Raw genomic sequence first — 15,625 nt, forward strand, 5'->3', positions numbered from 1 at the left:
CAGAGGGTGGTCAGGCACCAGAACAGTCTCCCCAGGGTCATGGCACAATGCTGCCAGAGTGCAAGGAGCATTGGACAACACACTCAGACAAAAGGTTTGGATTTGGGTGGTCCTGTGTGGAACCAGGGGTTGGACTTTGTGATCCATGTGGATCCCTTCCAACTCTGGATATTCTGTGATAAAACAGAATGTTTTGCTACCCCCCCACTGTTCCTTATCTGCCTGCAGTCCCCTGCGCCTTTCTCCTCCTGCCCTGTATCAGGCCCTGCCATATCTGCGTGCTATATGGCTGCTGCCAGCAGCACCATGAGAACAAGGAGAGCTGAGACAGATCTGCTCTTGTTCTGCTTGGCTGCAGACAGGCTCCGTCCATGCCCTAAGATGAAATGACGACTATGGAAGCCAGAGGGGGTGACACAAACCCAAGTTAACTTGCTTTAAAGGGGTCTGGGTAGGGATTTCCCACCCCCATGAAAGTCCTTCATTCTCTGAACTCGGTCCTGGTGCTGTTAGATTCCACTTACCGGAATTGCTAGCTTCACAAATATGAGACACTGGATTTTTTTTTTTTTCAAAGTCGCTTCCTTTTTATGAAGTTTGCAGAATGCTTTGAACTACTTCGGTGAATTGAGCTATTGAAGTGCAAAGTGATATAATAGCTAAAAGCATTGCTGTTGAAATATGGAAAGCAAAGTATGGTTTTAACTTGTTTAGGTTTGCCAAGGTTTTTGTGTGTAAGGTGAAGCAGATCAGGTCAGACTGGGATTCACTAGGACCAGGAGCACGGGTCTGTCAAGACGTGGCTTTAAAAGCAATCCCAACCTGTGTTAATTTCAGGACAGACACAGCCTCACCTCACAGGCTTCTCTCAGGCATCACATAACTCTGCTGCCTGGGCAGAAACATTTCTCCCACAGAATCACAGAGGTTGGAAGAGACCTCTGGTAACCATCAAGTCCAACCTCCTGCTAAAGCTGGTTCCCTGCAATAGGCTGCCCCTCAGTTACTGCTAATTTTTCTTTAAAGATTACTTTCTCTGTCAGTTTTAGGAGTCATACATCTGTAAGCCTGTCTTCAAACATAGCAATGCCTGCATCATCTCTCATCAGTAGAAACCTGACCTCTTCTTACCCATTCCATTGGAACAGGATGCATATTTTTAAATGCAACTTAGAGATACCATCTAAATTTCATTTATTTATTTCCAGGCAAAAAGAAATCATAAAGCCTATTATTATTTAAATGTCTTAGTGGAGCTCTTAAATTGACTTTGTAATGTGTCCTACCAGTACTGTAGCTGAACCTTCTTGAAGTATATTTTACTACTGCATACAAAGTATTCAAATCACCAGAACATAAGAATCTCACAACTCTTTCTTGTTTTAACTGCACCTTATGCGTAATTAACACTTCAGATATAATCATTTCTCTGATGTTTAGCAAGGCCTCAGTCATTCAGTGATCTCTTACCCAAGTCTCCTGCTGGTGCTGCAAAATACTAACAAAGCCACCAGATCTTTAGAGAAATGAATGTTGGCGGATCTGCTCCAGGACGGGGGCCTCAGTTATATCACAGTTTTTGTGCATGTGCTTTTCAGGCAGCAATCAGAGACTTTTTTTTCTATGTATGTACAGAAAATTGCAGCCATAAAGCCATAAGGAGTGGCAAGGGGACTCAATCACTCCAAAACCTATTCTTCAATGCCTTTTGAATTGACTGGGTTGATTTTACAACATATTTATGTAGAAGGCAGAAAAAAAAACAATATATTTATTCAATTGCCAATAAAATAATTTTTAAAGGATTTAGGGTGATCATCAGTTCATATCTACACCAACAATGGAAATTGAGCTGTATGAAATAAACTGATTTTAGCGTGCATCTGCTAGCTTGCTTTATACTGTAGAAAGCATACACTAAATGGAATTCCAAGCCTCATACTGTAAGCTTCGTGTGACACCATTTTTGTCGGCATTTCTTTACCCACCCATGAAGTGGCATTCCTTCTTCCTACATGACTTGCCGCTTTATCAAAGGCCTGATTAGCAGAATTTACAAGTCCGGTGGAAAACAATAGGAGATGCAGTGGTCACTTCAGGATCAGTTCCTAAATACCAGCCTTTCTCTGAGGTGAGCGGGGAGCTCAAAGAGAGCAATGTTTGATATAGCTGACATCTGTGAATCCCTTGTTTTGAAAGAGAATGCTATTCCTGCTCAACTGATAAAATCCAAGCAACCTTTACTCATGCAAAGTATTGTGAAGAGATTTGAGCGGCCTGGAAACATTTGTTGTTGTTTGGGAACCTAAATATTTGCACCTCCCTAAGATGGGCCAGTGACTGGATAGTACCTAAGCCAACGTAACCGAAAACCCAGTGAGACTAAATAATACATCGAAGGAATTCCTATTACACAGAGAAACAACAAAACTCCTGCAGCTCAACCTGACCCTCTTCTATTGATTTATATTTATTGTTAGGAAGAGGAACTGAATGGAGACACAAACTCTGAGAACCAGTAGCAAAACTTGTGTGAGTTCAGGACAGCTTAAAGTTCAGCAGAAATCCACTCCTGAAGGCAAAACTGCAGAATTTCATCAGAACAGGGGTTGGAGAGAAAGTGAACTAAGTTGGCCGAATCATGAGATTTTTCAGTGACATGAAAGAAAGCAGAAAGTAGGTCAAATTACTGAATTATGAATAAACATGTTAAACAACTTCAATTGAAAGATAGCAAGGAAGATGGAAAAAAGTACAGTGAGAAGACCAAGGAAATAACTGATCCATTATTCTACAGAGGGAGAAATCTATTTAATTATCACACAGTCACTGGTGACACTGAGACACCCTAATATTTTAATCCCTTGTCTTCAGTTAAAGGCAGATGTGATTTCACTACTAGCACCACTGACAAAGGACTAACAGTTTAAGCTAGAAGAATGAAGAAATATCCTGGAAAATACTTAGATAAGTAAAAGATTTCTGATAGACTGGATATGATGAAATACCCGGAGGGTACAAGCAGTATTAGAGCTGCAACTAACTCCAAGAATAAACAGAGAATGAGTGAGATTCCACAAAACTGGAAAAGGAAGAATGTGGAAAGGAAAAAGCTCTACAAACTGATTATCTTTATTTCTACTCTAAGAAAAACCCTGATTTGAACAGGCAATCCAACCATTTTTAAGCATATTGAAAGTAAATATATGAGAAGTAACAGCATGGGTTTGTCAGTAACAACCACCACCAGCTCAATCTAGATCACTTCTACCAGATGGTAACAGGCTTTGTGAATAGGATGGAAAAAGAGAGGGTCATAGGGTTACACATAAGTTGCTCTTAACTGAAAGGAAAATAGAAGGTCTAGAGAAGTATACAGCACGAGTGCATAATTGTATTGAAATAATTGGTACTCCCAAGTTGAAAGGATGTATTGAATGGAACTTCACTGAGACCTGTCTTGAATCCAGAGCTATTTGGTATTTCCACCAACATCTTGGATGACTAAACAGAATACACTTATTCACATGCAAAGGCTGTATCTACAGGAAGAGGCTCCAGCTATGCTGGAGTGCAGCATGACAATTCAGAAGGATGCTAGCAAATTGGAAAAGCTGAAATGCCACTAAATAAGGGGAAACAGAGAGTTCTACACATACAGAGGAACAATCCACTGCACAAGTAAGTGCCAGGATAGAAAAGCAGCTCTTCAGAGGAGAGATTAAAGATCACACACACTGAACAGTTAGCTACGTTAGGCTATCTTCCATTATGCTGATACTGGAATGCATAAGTAGGGAGATCGTGGATAAGATAATGAAAAAAGTCAGTTTAACCTCACCAGCTGTTGCTATTTAAACTGGAGTAGTCTGCTAACTTCTCAGTTCTACACATCAAGATAGCTGAGAAGCAACTCAAAAATAAGGAGTTGTGCACTGAAAATGGCAAAAAGAGTTCTAAAAAAGGGAGGACATAGAAAGGTATGAACACACATAAAGAGGAAAGAGAGAACCTGCTTTCCATGTGCAGCAGTTAGGCAAGGTATTAGGAAACTTCCTGCCTGCAAAACCAGTTCAGTAAGGATTGTACACTACTCAGAGAGACAGTGAAATCCCCTCCTTCACCGCAGGTCTTTAAACATCTTCCTGGAATACAGCAGGGACAGCTGATCTGAGAATGAGATAAGAGGAGGAACTAGACAGCCTTTCAAAATCCCTTCCAGCACTATTTTCTTCATCTGCTATGGCTATAATTAAGGCAGGGATTATCCTTTGTTCTTTAAGACTGTGCTCTAAATGCTAGTTTAAATTACTGGCTAGAAGTAGTAGTCTAGTGATCAGATGTAAATATATAAACCTTGTCTTTCACTCCCCTTCTGCAAGTGCACTGAATAGCTGGTGGCACAGTAAGCTGACAGAACGCTCGGATGTACTGGGTCCCATATCCTTCAGAAAGTACCTGAGAGCTGAGGTCACTGTCTCAATACCAAATTTGATTGAAAAAACAACCTGAAGAAAGCCCTCAAAAAGGAAGCAGGCCCACTTCAGATAGTGGCATTCCAGAACACTAAGCCAATGGAGTTCATTATTCTGGATGTACTAGGATAGCTCACCACACAGTCCTGCACAGAACTATTAGTACTATTATTCTTCTGCAAAGGGTGGTAGAATTATTAACTTTAATAACAAAGAACCCAGACAAAATAAAAAAGAACAATATAACCATAAAAATTCTTCAGATTTCCCAGCTTGCTTTTGCTTTCTGTGTCCTGTTTTCTTTTAACTGAAGAAAAAGAAAATGGCATCTTTATTCTGCCCTCATTCAAATTATACTAAAATGTGATATCCTCCTCTGAAATTAAAGCTATTATATATCAATATAAAACCGATCCAAATGAACAGAGTCAGATCCCTGATGTATTTATACTCTAAGAAAATAACATAAATTCCTCACATCAAACAAACACTGCGTACACTTTTAATACAGTAATCATTTATGACAAAAGGAACTCTTAGAAATGCAGGTATGCTGCTAAAACCCATGTGAATGTTTCTATGGAATGATAAGGCTATATTAGCACGATAATTATTACTGGATGCATTCAATTGTTTTGTGCTTTCTGCTTTTCCTTAGAGGAAGGTTCAGCAACCCATATACAGATACTGTATATGGGATATTCTTTTACCTCAGCTATCATCTCTGCAACCTCCCTGTTCAAAAGTTTTCCAGTAAGACATACGTTTCTGAAATGGATATTAAAGAAACAAAACCAAAAATCTGCAGAAAACCATCTTACAGGACTACACTGAGTATCAGCTGATTAAACGTATGCTATCTTGTGGACGGTATAAATGATTTCACCTATCGAAAGGTTGCCTGTGTGATGTCAATGTTCATTACATTAAAAATCTGATACAAATAGCACAAAAAATGTTAAGGTAAATGTTTTTAATAAGAGAAAATTAGTACACTTAGATTTCACTTGTGCAACCATTTGTATGCAAATGATTCAAAAGTCAGATAACTGCTTTAACTTCACATTAAAAATAAAAAAATATAATATAAACATGTCAAAATATTTGGCAGCAAGGTTTCTGTAATAAAAAGGATGCCTAAATTCTGTGCTTTGGGATTACAGACTCCCTTTTAAAATCTTTTATGTTCCCTTGTAGTAGTTAATATTTTCTGAAGAGGAAATGAAATAATAAGCAATATTTCAGAATGCACAGCAGGTTCTCTTCTTACTTTCATTTAGATCCACAACATCTAAGTCATATAATACCCAGGACTTCTGTAAAACAAATAAAAGCAAACATTTAATTAAGATAACTGGAACACAGTAGTTGAAAAACTCGAATTTTCACATATTTTAATATATAAAAGACCCGTCGAGGCCACTAGATATGTTTTCCCTTTACATGTTTAAATATGAGATTAGAGTTTTCTAATAAATTAGAGGGAGACTGATGCTCCTGCAAGTTACAGCTTGGTGTATTTACATTCTACAGGTGCTTCAAACATCTCTTCTAACTCTGAAGGTGACAGAGAATGTAATGTCTTCTGAGGAGACACTACAAACCATCATGTAAATCTTTACTTACACGAACTGTTCAAGATATACCGGTTCTTCTGTTGACTGCACTAATTTTCACAGATTTGCTATTAATTACCTTAATCTTTGAAGTATTAGGCATGAGATGCAAAAATCCAGTTGAAATGAATAGAGAAATATAGGTCAAGAGCACCCATTAGAAAAAGGCACAAACCATTATTTGATAAAAAGGATATTGCATTTTGTGAAATTCACTACAGTTGCTGTATTTTCTTTATCGTAAAAAACAGGAATAGCCCCAAATGGAATCAACTCAGTCTTTATCACGATAGAACTATCAAAACAGCTCTCCACCCTGGTAAAACATTTATTTGCAGACTGCAAAAGCAGATTTAAAAAACAAAATCAGCAAAACCGGAACTCTTCCTTTCGGCAATAAACTCAACTAGATAATTAGTGCTGACCAGAGAAACAATCAAAACCAGTTGTGCAATACAGTCCTAGTAAATGTTGCAACTTTGGACTCTAAAAATATGAATACTGAAACCTGAAGTCAAACACAATGATATAGAGATCATTGTCACTGGCCTTGAAAAAAAAAAGAAGTCCGAATTCTACTTGCCATTCTTGTGTATGCCTCTTGGCAGGTTAACCAAGTATGCAGTGATATACAGAGAAGTGAGCACAACCACTGGAATCACCACATTCCTCTCTCAACCCAAACCCAACAGCCATAAACAACCACTTCGCACAATAAAGAGAAGCTTCCAGAAAGGACAGCTGTCTGAGCTGGAATCCATGATATTTAAAGCACAGGGAAAAAGGGAGAAGAAAAAAAGTGGCATAATGTAGTCCAATGCTAGTCATTATTTAGAATCCAGAAATTACACATACAGTGCCACAGAATTGTCTGACTATATCCAGAAAGGTTCACCTAAAATATCTCAGATGAATCTAAATGTGGGGAAAATGAATGTTTCCTAATGTTAAAGTAAGTCTTACTCCCCTTCAGCTGCCAACACTTAACATGACCTAAAATTTGGAGAAGATGCATGAAATCATTTTTTTTTGCTGCTTTGTAGGATGCTTGAATACAAGTAGTGGCCATTAGGACTTGTGCTAGATGGAGACAGTATTTTATAGTCTTTGAGTGGTGATTGTAAATATTAAGTATGAAATCCTTTCCAGAAGAATCTAACCAACCATACACTTGTCACCTCAAAAACATGACACCACTCTGATTCAGAGATAAGATATTAAGAAAAAAAATCTGGAAGATAATGGTTCAAAAAGAAATTTAAAATGCACTTTTGATGAGACCAAGAAGCAATACTGAGCGTTGATTACTGCGGACATAAGATGAGGAGGTTTCATTTCACACCTGCTTTTTCTTAAGAAGAAAAAAAAATCAGTTCAAATATTAAGAGTGTTACAGAAAAATACCTGTTTGAACAATTTCAGAATTCACGATGTATTTAACTTTAGAGGAAAGAGGTAATTTTAAAGTGTTATATCTAATTTCATAGAATGGTTTGGAAGGGACCTTTAAGATCTTCTAGTTCCAACACCCCTGCTGTAGGCAGGGACTCCTCCCTCTAGACCAGGTTGCTCAAAGCCCCATCCCCCCGGCATTGAATGTTTTCGTTTCATGCTTTCAGTTAAAGGACAATAATTAGTGTGTTCCTTAAATGCTTAGAATGTTTATTTGAAAATATTTTACTGCTGAATCCCACTTTTAGGCAGCCAGTAAACCGTTCATGTGTAGGTACAGCAAGGATCCTTAGCACTATAGGTGATTAATAACGGCAAAAAACTACTTGACAACAAAGTTGTTCCTATTGTCTGTAAAATCATTACGTGATAGTACTTAGCAACAAATTACCCAGGACAGAAAGACAAGAACTACCTCTTCACAAGTAAAGAAGAGGCAATCGTTTGTTTTAAAAGACATGTAAATGTTGAAAACTTAAAGTATCACTTCAGTTTGGTAAGTCTTTCATACAGGATCTTCATCAAGCAGATAAGGGCTTGGGATTCATTTAAGCAAATGAGCTTTACACACATTTAAGAAGGGCGTAATTGTAACCTGAAGAGATGCTACAAGTCCTGCACGAAGAGCTGAAGCAATGAGAGCAGCCCCACATAGTGCTGAGATCCAGCGAAGCCCTGGGAGAGCTGCAGCACCCTCCTCACATGAAATTAAGGAGGGGAGGTATGCAAATTTCGCCCATCTCAGAGAACAAGGCCGGCAACATTCCACACTCAGGGCTCCCTTCTAGCTCACATTTCAGCTCAGCCTAATGAAACTCTTCCCTACAAGGCAGCCAGCAAACAACAGAAAGCAGCAGAAAGGTGAAAGGAACCGAAGTGGTATGGAGAAGCTCAAGTTTTCACTTTGTCCATGATGCTGAAGCGGAATCTTGAAAATACCACCAAAGAAATAGTTGCTGTTCTACCCCATAATGATTCTAGTAAGACATTGAAATCTACTGCTGAAATACTAGTTTTTCCTGCTAAATAGCACAGCAGACGTGTCTCACCAAACAGACAGACATCTGTTTAAGCATTCTAAGCTCCCTGCAGAATCAGTGGAGAAAATCAGACAGGATGAACTGGTCCCCACAGCCATCTGGTCTCCTCACCAGCTCTAAGCAGAGGTTGTGTCACTGTCTTACAATGGATACCTAACTTGTAGATAAATGAACTGTGATAAGTTGACTGGAATCCCTCTAATTATTATTTTTTAATCAGGTAAATAAAGGTAAGTTTGTATACAAAGAGAAATAGCATCAGAAAATAAGGGAAGTTCTTTGAAGGCTTTCTAATATAATAAATTCATACAGCTTACTTAAGATCAGCTGCCTGGTCCTTGCTGGAAATCTGTTCAGATTAGCAGTGTTAAGCCAAGTTGGATTCACCTACTCTGGCACCAGTTCTCAGTATTTTTATACTGTTTTAGTTATTTTGGAGACACAGTTCACCACGGGTTTTGTAGAATTTTTCTCTATACATTTCAATGCCCCCAGCCAGTGTGGGGGCAAACTCAGAGTGCCTGCTGGAAAATTATTGGTTTTAGAGAAATGAGCAAAACAGACTGTAACTGAAGCTACTATTATTTATAACTTATTTAAATTCTGGGGAATTTATTCTTCCCAAATACAAAATTATTGTAGTTAATGACTGCAGTCTTGCTGTTTATATTTAATGGTGATGGTTGACAAAGATTAGCAAAGCATGCCAGAGGACCTCATGCAATGAATATCATGGGACTTCTGCACCCACACAGCCAGAAGACAAGAGCTCAATTATTAAGATCAGTCCTATCATTTCCTTGAGTCCTACTTTCTCTGTATTGTGTAATTCTGTGGTTGAAGTTACTTGTTCAAAATACAAGACAGTCCTTTCCAAACAGGACACAAGCAGTATCAGATGTGTTAGCAGGGAAGGTGATCACTTCTGGGGTAGAGATAGGAGTAGGAGAGGACAAAGAGAGGACAACAATTGCTTGCAGAACACCTTCTTCAAGAGATGGGAATGGAAGCCTTTGTTCCCAAAACCTGCTATTCCACGACGTCTAAGGCACGTCTAACCCACTGACAAAGTGTGGGTCTCTATCTCCCTCTCCTGTTAACAACATGTAGACTATGACAACGTTTTACTACAGTTGCTCCACAAACTTAAGAAAAAACTATGCTTTAAAAAACTTCAACCCTACTGATCATCTGAGTCAGGATTAATATAATTTCACCTCAGAAGCTCTATTTAAGAAAGCAATCAGGCTGCAAAGTCAAGATCTCTCAGAGCCAGTCAATGTCAGAAGTAAGCCAACTGTGTAACTTTACTCTGATCTCCTTGAACTTATTTAACTTTAATAATATAAAACCAGAAAGGCTGAGATACACAGTCCTCTATCATCAATGGAGAGAGAAAGGCACCTCCAGAACAGAGTTACATCCTAAGAAGACTTCTCTTTCCACTGACTGTAGATGATTCCAAACAACTACAGCAGCCTAGTCATTTTTGCTAGCTAAGGTTGCACACTAAGATGAATCTCATCCTGCATACTCAAACATTATGATTAAGTTTTGATTTACATGGCCTAATTATATGTTACTGTTTCCAGAAGAACGTCTGGCTTATTCAGTGTTCAGAACAGATTTTTCTGAATTAAACAAGATTGTATAGTAAAATTAGGCCCTACACTGTTGCAACGCTATGTGAGTTGGTACCATTTATCCTTTTTGCTTTAATGTCTGTTCCACAGTTCCCACGTGTGCAATGCTGAACATACTACTTAGTGTTACTAAGAAGGTTATGAAGATAAAAATCTAAAATAGATCTAAAATACAGCATTAAGAGCATCATGAAAAGCCTCACGAAGAATTAATATTCTGTGGTCAGTACAAGATAAATAAAGGACAAATAAAGCCAGAGGCTTCATGCATGACTAAGGATCAATAAATACTGAATGTGCACTGCTTAAGATAGGGATCTTTTGGACAAACTACAATTCCCGGGACCTTGGCAATAATGAATTCTGATTTCCTATGGATTTGTGTCTTGCAGTGAATTAGATTTGGTATCTATGCTGCAAGCTCCAGCTAGAGTTGCTGGTTGAAGCATTTTTTAGTCTCTGTTTAGTTACTTCTGTCTAATACTGTATGAACTAACACTGGAGACTTTCTATCTGCAGAGTATTCTACCTCTCCTTCACCACGCATCCTATTTACAAGGAAGTCCGCAGGAGCTTAATTATCTTTTAGTTTGACCTGTCAACTTTGTATAAGATTAGCTAGCAAGTTCCTGAAGTACTGTAGGAGCAAAGGAATGGGACACTACTGTGTTATCTCAAAAATCTTGTTGTCTTGGAAGTTAAAGAGATCAAGGAAAGACAGAACTGGGGCCTGCTACTTTCAAACACTCATCTCAAATTACATCCAACTGTTAAACTCTAAATGTTAACCTAAACAGTACAAGCAAAGTTCTTAAATGGATTTTTGACTGTACTCTGCTCAGAAGATATGTATTTAATATAATATTAAAATAATAGCTGTCAGTCTCTTTTGGGAGGTAGACAGAACATAAGTTTTGGTTAGTTTCATAGCAGTCTTCAGAAGACAGCAAGAACTTTAGTTTTTTTTTTTTTTTTCTTTTTTTGATATATAGTTTCCATCCTTCTGCCTCTACTTTAGAAAAACACCAACCACTGCACCCACAAAGAGAGAAATTGCAAGATTTTTTTAAAAGCTTGTTGAGAAGAGTTCTGCTTGTCAGCCATGAATCCAAACAACACAGAAGTGTAAACAGTAACTGCATTCTTGGTGGTAATTTTTGGGGTTTGGTTGTTTTTGAAGGACTGAATCACAAGTACAAATAGTTCACTGGCAACCTGAAACACTGCTAAGGAACAGCTGTTATCAACTAATAAGCACATTTAGGCATATCTTAGACTTGTAAGACTTGTGAATTAAAAAAAACGTATTTGTCAACAGGTCTAAGCAAACCTCTGGGAAAAGCTTTAAGTGCCATTAACATTCATTTCCACTACAGACCTTCCAATATAATCAAATCAGTTATTATTAACTGTTATGACTGAAAACTGAGAGTTAACTATTCTCAAAATATGGCATAACTCCACAGCTGTTACCAATGTAAGTTCTCAAATAACATCTGATTGTTTTAATGAGACTATCTGTGCAATTTAGAGCTGTGGCATTGAAGCTCATCAGAGAATGGTTTTCACAGACTATAAATATCTGAAAAATTAAATAGCGCTTCAGTTATCTGAATCACAGGGATACGGAAGTAATCTCCCTCTCTTAAGCTCAATAAAAGTAAAGCCACAAAAGTAGAGATAGCAGAGTCTTACAAAAGTAGCACGTTCTACTGATTTAAATCTATTCTACAAATAGAAAAAGGCAGCACAAAATGATGATAACACAAATCTACCTTTTACGTCCAATTGGGAATACTCATTTGAACCACAACTTGTTCTAAATCTCAAAAAAATCGAGAAGCTCATTACTTCAGTATGACCTATATAACTCCAGATGCTGATCTTCGCAATCTATATGTGTTTGCTATTAAAAGTAGTTAATAAAAAAATGCCCAATGTCTACCTCAGACATACCTGTCTTGTGCCAAAGCGCTGCGCAATGCTGTATGAACGCATTTTACTACTGCAGAATGGATGTATGACTGAAGTGATCTAGACTGGCATCTATCGTGTCATTTTTTCACAGTTAGCAGTCACACTTCCTACAACTTTTTCTTTTCCAAAATTTCACCAGTTTCAGGAAGTTAAAATTTACGTAGTACATTCAGATTTCACAGTTTTGTGAACAAGCGAATTATTTTGTTGAACCTGATAACCAAGATGAAACTGTACAACGGATTTTTCTTTTTTTTCCTCTGAACTCTTTCTTCTTAGGCCAGTGGCAGAACCAGCTGGGCTAAAGGGGTTCTTGTTTATATTATCAACAAATGTCTTTCAATAACAATTGCAAATTACACACCAAAGTAATCATAAATGAGGCCCCAATATGGATCCCAAATATTCCTAGATAGAGTGAAATATTGCTACAAAGTTACAAATTCCCAAGGACATATTTTCCAAACACAAATACATGCATGTAGACTGTACAACTGCATTCTCAAGCAGTTCTAATAATTATACTCCATGCTGGAATATAATGGTCTAAATTTATTTGCATGGCCACACTAAAACCCCATGGATTTTCATGAAGATTAGTAGGAATACTAAAGCTCCACTTAAAGTAAAATGAACGCAGGTGATCTTGGAGTGAGAAATACCCAAACATCATTTCTGAATGCTGCAGAGAATTCTCCCAGATCTTACCAAATGCAATGTGCAGAGATTATAGCTTCACAGATATTTGTCATCACAGCATTATGATCATAACTTTTGGATTGTAGTTTTCATGCTTCATACTACAAATATATTATTTATTTACAGTAGAAAACGTCTTTTTCATTTACAAGAAAATCAGAGTTATTTTATTTTTGACTTTTTCCCAACTATTCAAGGACTCGTCATTGTTCTCCTCATCGAAATGATATTTGGCAGTTAAGTTGCCAAGTTTATTTTCATGCTAAGGGAACTCAAATCATATGTATTAAAAACAAAACAAAATAACCCTACAAACTAAAGCTTGTGTTGTTGTATGATAGGACAGGACCCTGATTTAGAAGCAGTCCAACCGTCAGGTACTATCTTGACCATCCCCTTTGGCTATTTAACGAAAGCACTGCAACTTGTGACTTTGTCAGTAATTTTGCTCATTTATCTTTATTACGACTTCACGAGTATTCGGAATGGAAGGCTAGTTTTGTATAACTGATATTGGTGATGAATGGCAATGATAATGCATTGCATGAAGAACATCCATTAATGTCTAAAATAATATTCTACTGTCTAAAAATAAATTGTGAAGCAAAACATTTTCATAGCTAATTAACAATAATTCAGTCCCATAAAAGATTTTTGTATGGAAACCCTGAATAGCAAGGACCTTTTTAATCAACACAAGCTAGGTGGCTAAAGATGCTGATTCCGACAGCTACAATATTGATTCTACCACTAATTAACTCAGCTCTTCAGGTTCTAATAACTTCAAAAGCACTAGCGTAAATCAGCCAAACAAACAGCTATGATTTCTGGACAAAACATTTAATTGCTGAACGTAAAAAGTCCACTCCTGCCATGAACATGCTGCTTCATAACAGTGTGCATATGCTGCGGAAACTTAAAAGAAAAAAAGGAATTTTCCTGGCTCTGAAATGGAACTATCCTATAACTGCTCTGTATTAACCCTTCCCTTGAAGAAAAAGGTGGGAAGGAAAGCCACAAATGCAGCTTTCCTGAGTTTTTACCTTCTCCTTGAACAATACTGTACCTGTTCTTCCCTTCCTATGCCCTCCCACAGTTCTTTTTCCCTATGTCTCTCCTCATATGTCTACAGCTACAGGATCCTCAAATATAGCTGCATAATGCAAAACCAGCATGAGCTGTGCTTTGCTAAAGCTATTCTGTATTTCTGCTCCCGAAATCTTCCTTTTAATTTCTTCTCAGCCTACCTTTTCCAGTATTTCCTTAGTCAAGACTGAAAAGGCATCCTCAATGTTCACGTTATCTTTGGCACTGGTTTCAAAAAAGGGTATCCCATGTTCCCAAGCAAGCTGAAAAAAAAAAAAAAGTTGGCAATGGGATGAACAGTCTTTAGGAAAAAAAATCATTAATACTAATAGCAATAGATATGTAGGTGCTTCTGACGGTTCTCAACATGTTATATAAACATTGACTAAGAAATGTCCGTTTAGTAAAGTACTCTATGTTTATCTTCAGTGTATAAATTTCAGATATGTCTTAAATAATTCTTTTTAAATTTCTGCAATTTCAAAACAAGTTTTTGACCTACCTTTACTTGTGAATAAGAATACACCCTAGTGGATCTCTTCTCAATGTTTTGACTTGTTTAGAAAATAAATCGTCTCCTAGGCAATTATTTACAGGAAATTAGCAGAATGCTTGCAGAAAAGGACAGGTAAAAATTTGACAAAAAACATAGAAAAGCAGGCATGATGGAGTAAAAAAAAAAAATGCAACTTTTCACCAAGAAGAGAGAAAAGAACAGAGGTAACAAACATGCAAAGAACAGACGTGTATGTGAAAACATATTATGGTAATAGGTGAATAATGAAAATGCTTAGAGGAAATTGGCAGCATAGACATTATATTGGCTAATTTTATTTAATTTGTTTGGTTTTGCTCAATTCCAGTGTACCTCTCTTACAGTTGGTTGGATAATATACAGGCATGAAGAAAAATAACACTACAAAATCCCCTGCTTTTTAAGATTCTGAACTTATTTTAATTTATACAGTTAAATTTGTGGGGAAAAACAGTTGACTGTTGCCTCCCAAGGGAGAAGACTAAGGTGGGAAGAATATCTGCCAGAAAAGCCATAATGAGAGGGTCTATTTATTCCCTTTGCAATAAATCCCCTCTTGGTACGCATTGGAGAAAGCAATCCCAATCAAAGAAAACACTCCTACTGCTCATAATGTATGAGCACAAATTAAGTCACCACTTAATTTGTTTCGAAGACTCTTCATTAGGATAGAAAGTCTAATGTTGTTTGCCCAGAGAAGCTGTGGATGCTCCATCTCTGGATGTATTTAAGGCCAGGTTGGATGGGGCCCTGGGCAGCCTGGTCTGGTGGATGGCAACGCTGCTCATGGCAAGGGGTTGGAACTGGATGGTCTTTAAGTTCTCTTCCAGCCTAACCCATTATATGATTGGCAGTTACGATTGTTTTCAATGAGCTTTAGAAACAACCTAAAAAAAAAAAACTGGCACTTTACAAGAATTCAAAAACAAGACATGAAAGTACAAGAATTTGAGTGTAATATTTTAATTAAAACATTGTAAGGTTGATATTAAGGTAGGAAAAAAGCAAGCAAAATGGCTTATTTTCCAAAATACTATAATGAAATATAATTTTGAAAATGAAGAAGGTATCTGGTATGTTTCTTAAGACAGACTGCTTCTAA

At 37.4% G+C, this 15,625-nt stretch overlaps 1 protein-coding gene across 2 annotated transcripts in view; it reads right to left on the reverse strand.

The window, feature by feature from the left end:
- LOC110393183 (ras-related protein Rab-10-like) overlaps positions 4,962-15,625 on the reverse strand; it is a 31,806-nt gene continuing 21,142 nt past the window's right edge. For both annotated transcript variants that reach the window (XM_021385745.1, XM_021385744.1), the window contains 2 exons: positions 14,150-14,251; positions 4,962-5,791 (listed from right to left, as the gene is read on the reverse strand). In XM_021385745.1, the coding sequence (XP_021241420.1) occupies positions 5,717-5,791; positions 14,150-14,251 (177 nt within the window). In that variant the 3' untranslated portion in view covers positions 4,962-5,716. The remainder of the gene's footprint in view (positions 5,792-14,149; positions 14,252-15,625) is intronic.

The sequence above is a fragment of the Numida meleagris genome, chromosome 2 (genome assembly GCF_002078875.1).
Source record: "Numida meleagris isolate 19003 breed g44 Domestic line chromosome 2, NumMel1.0, whole genome shotgun sequence".
NCBI lineage: Eukaryota > Metazoa > Chordata > Aves > Galliformes > Numididae > Numida > Numida meleagris.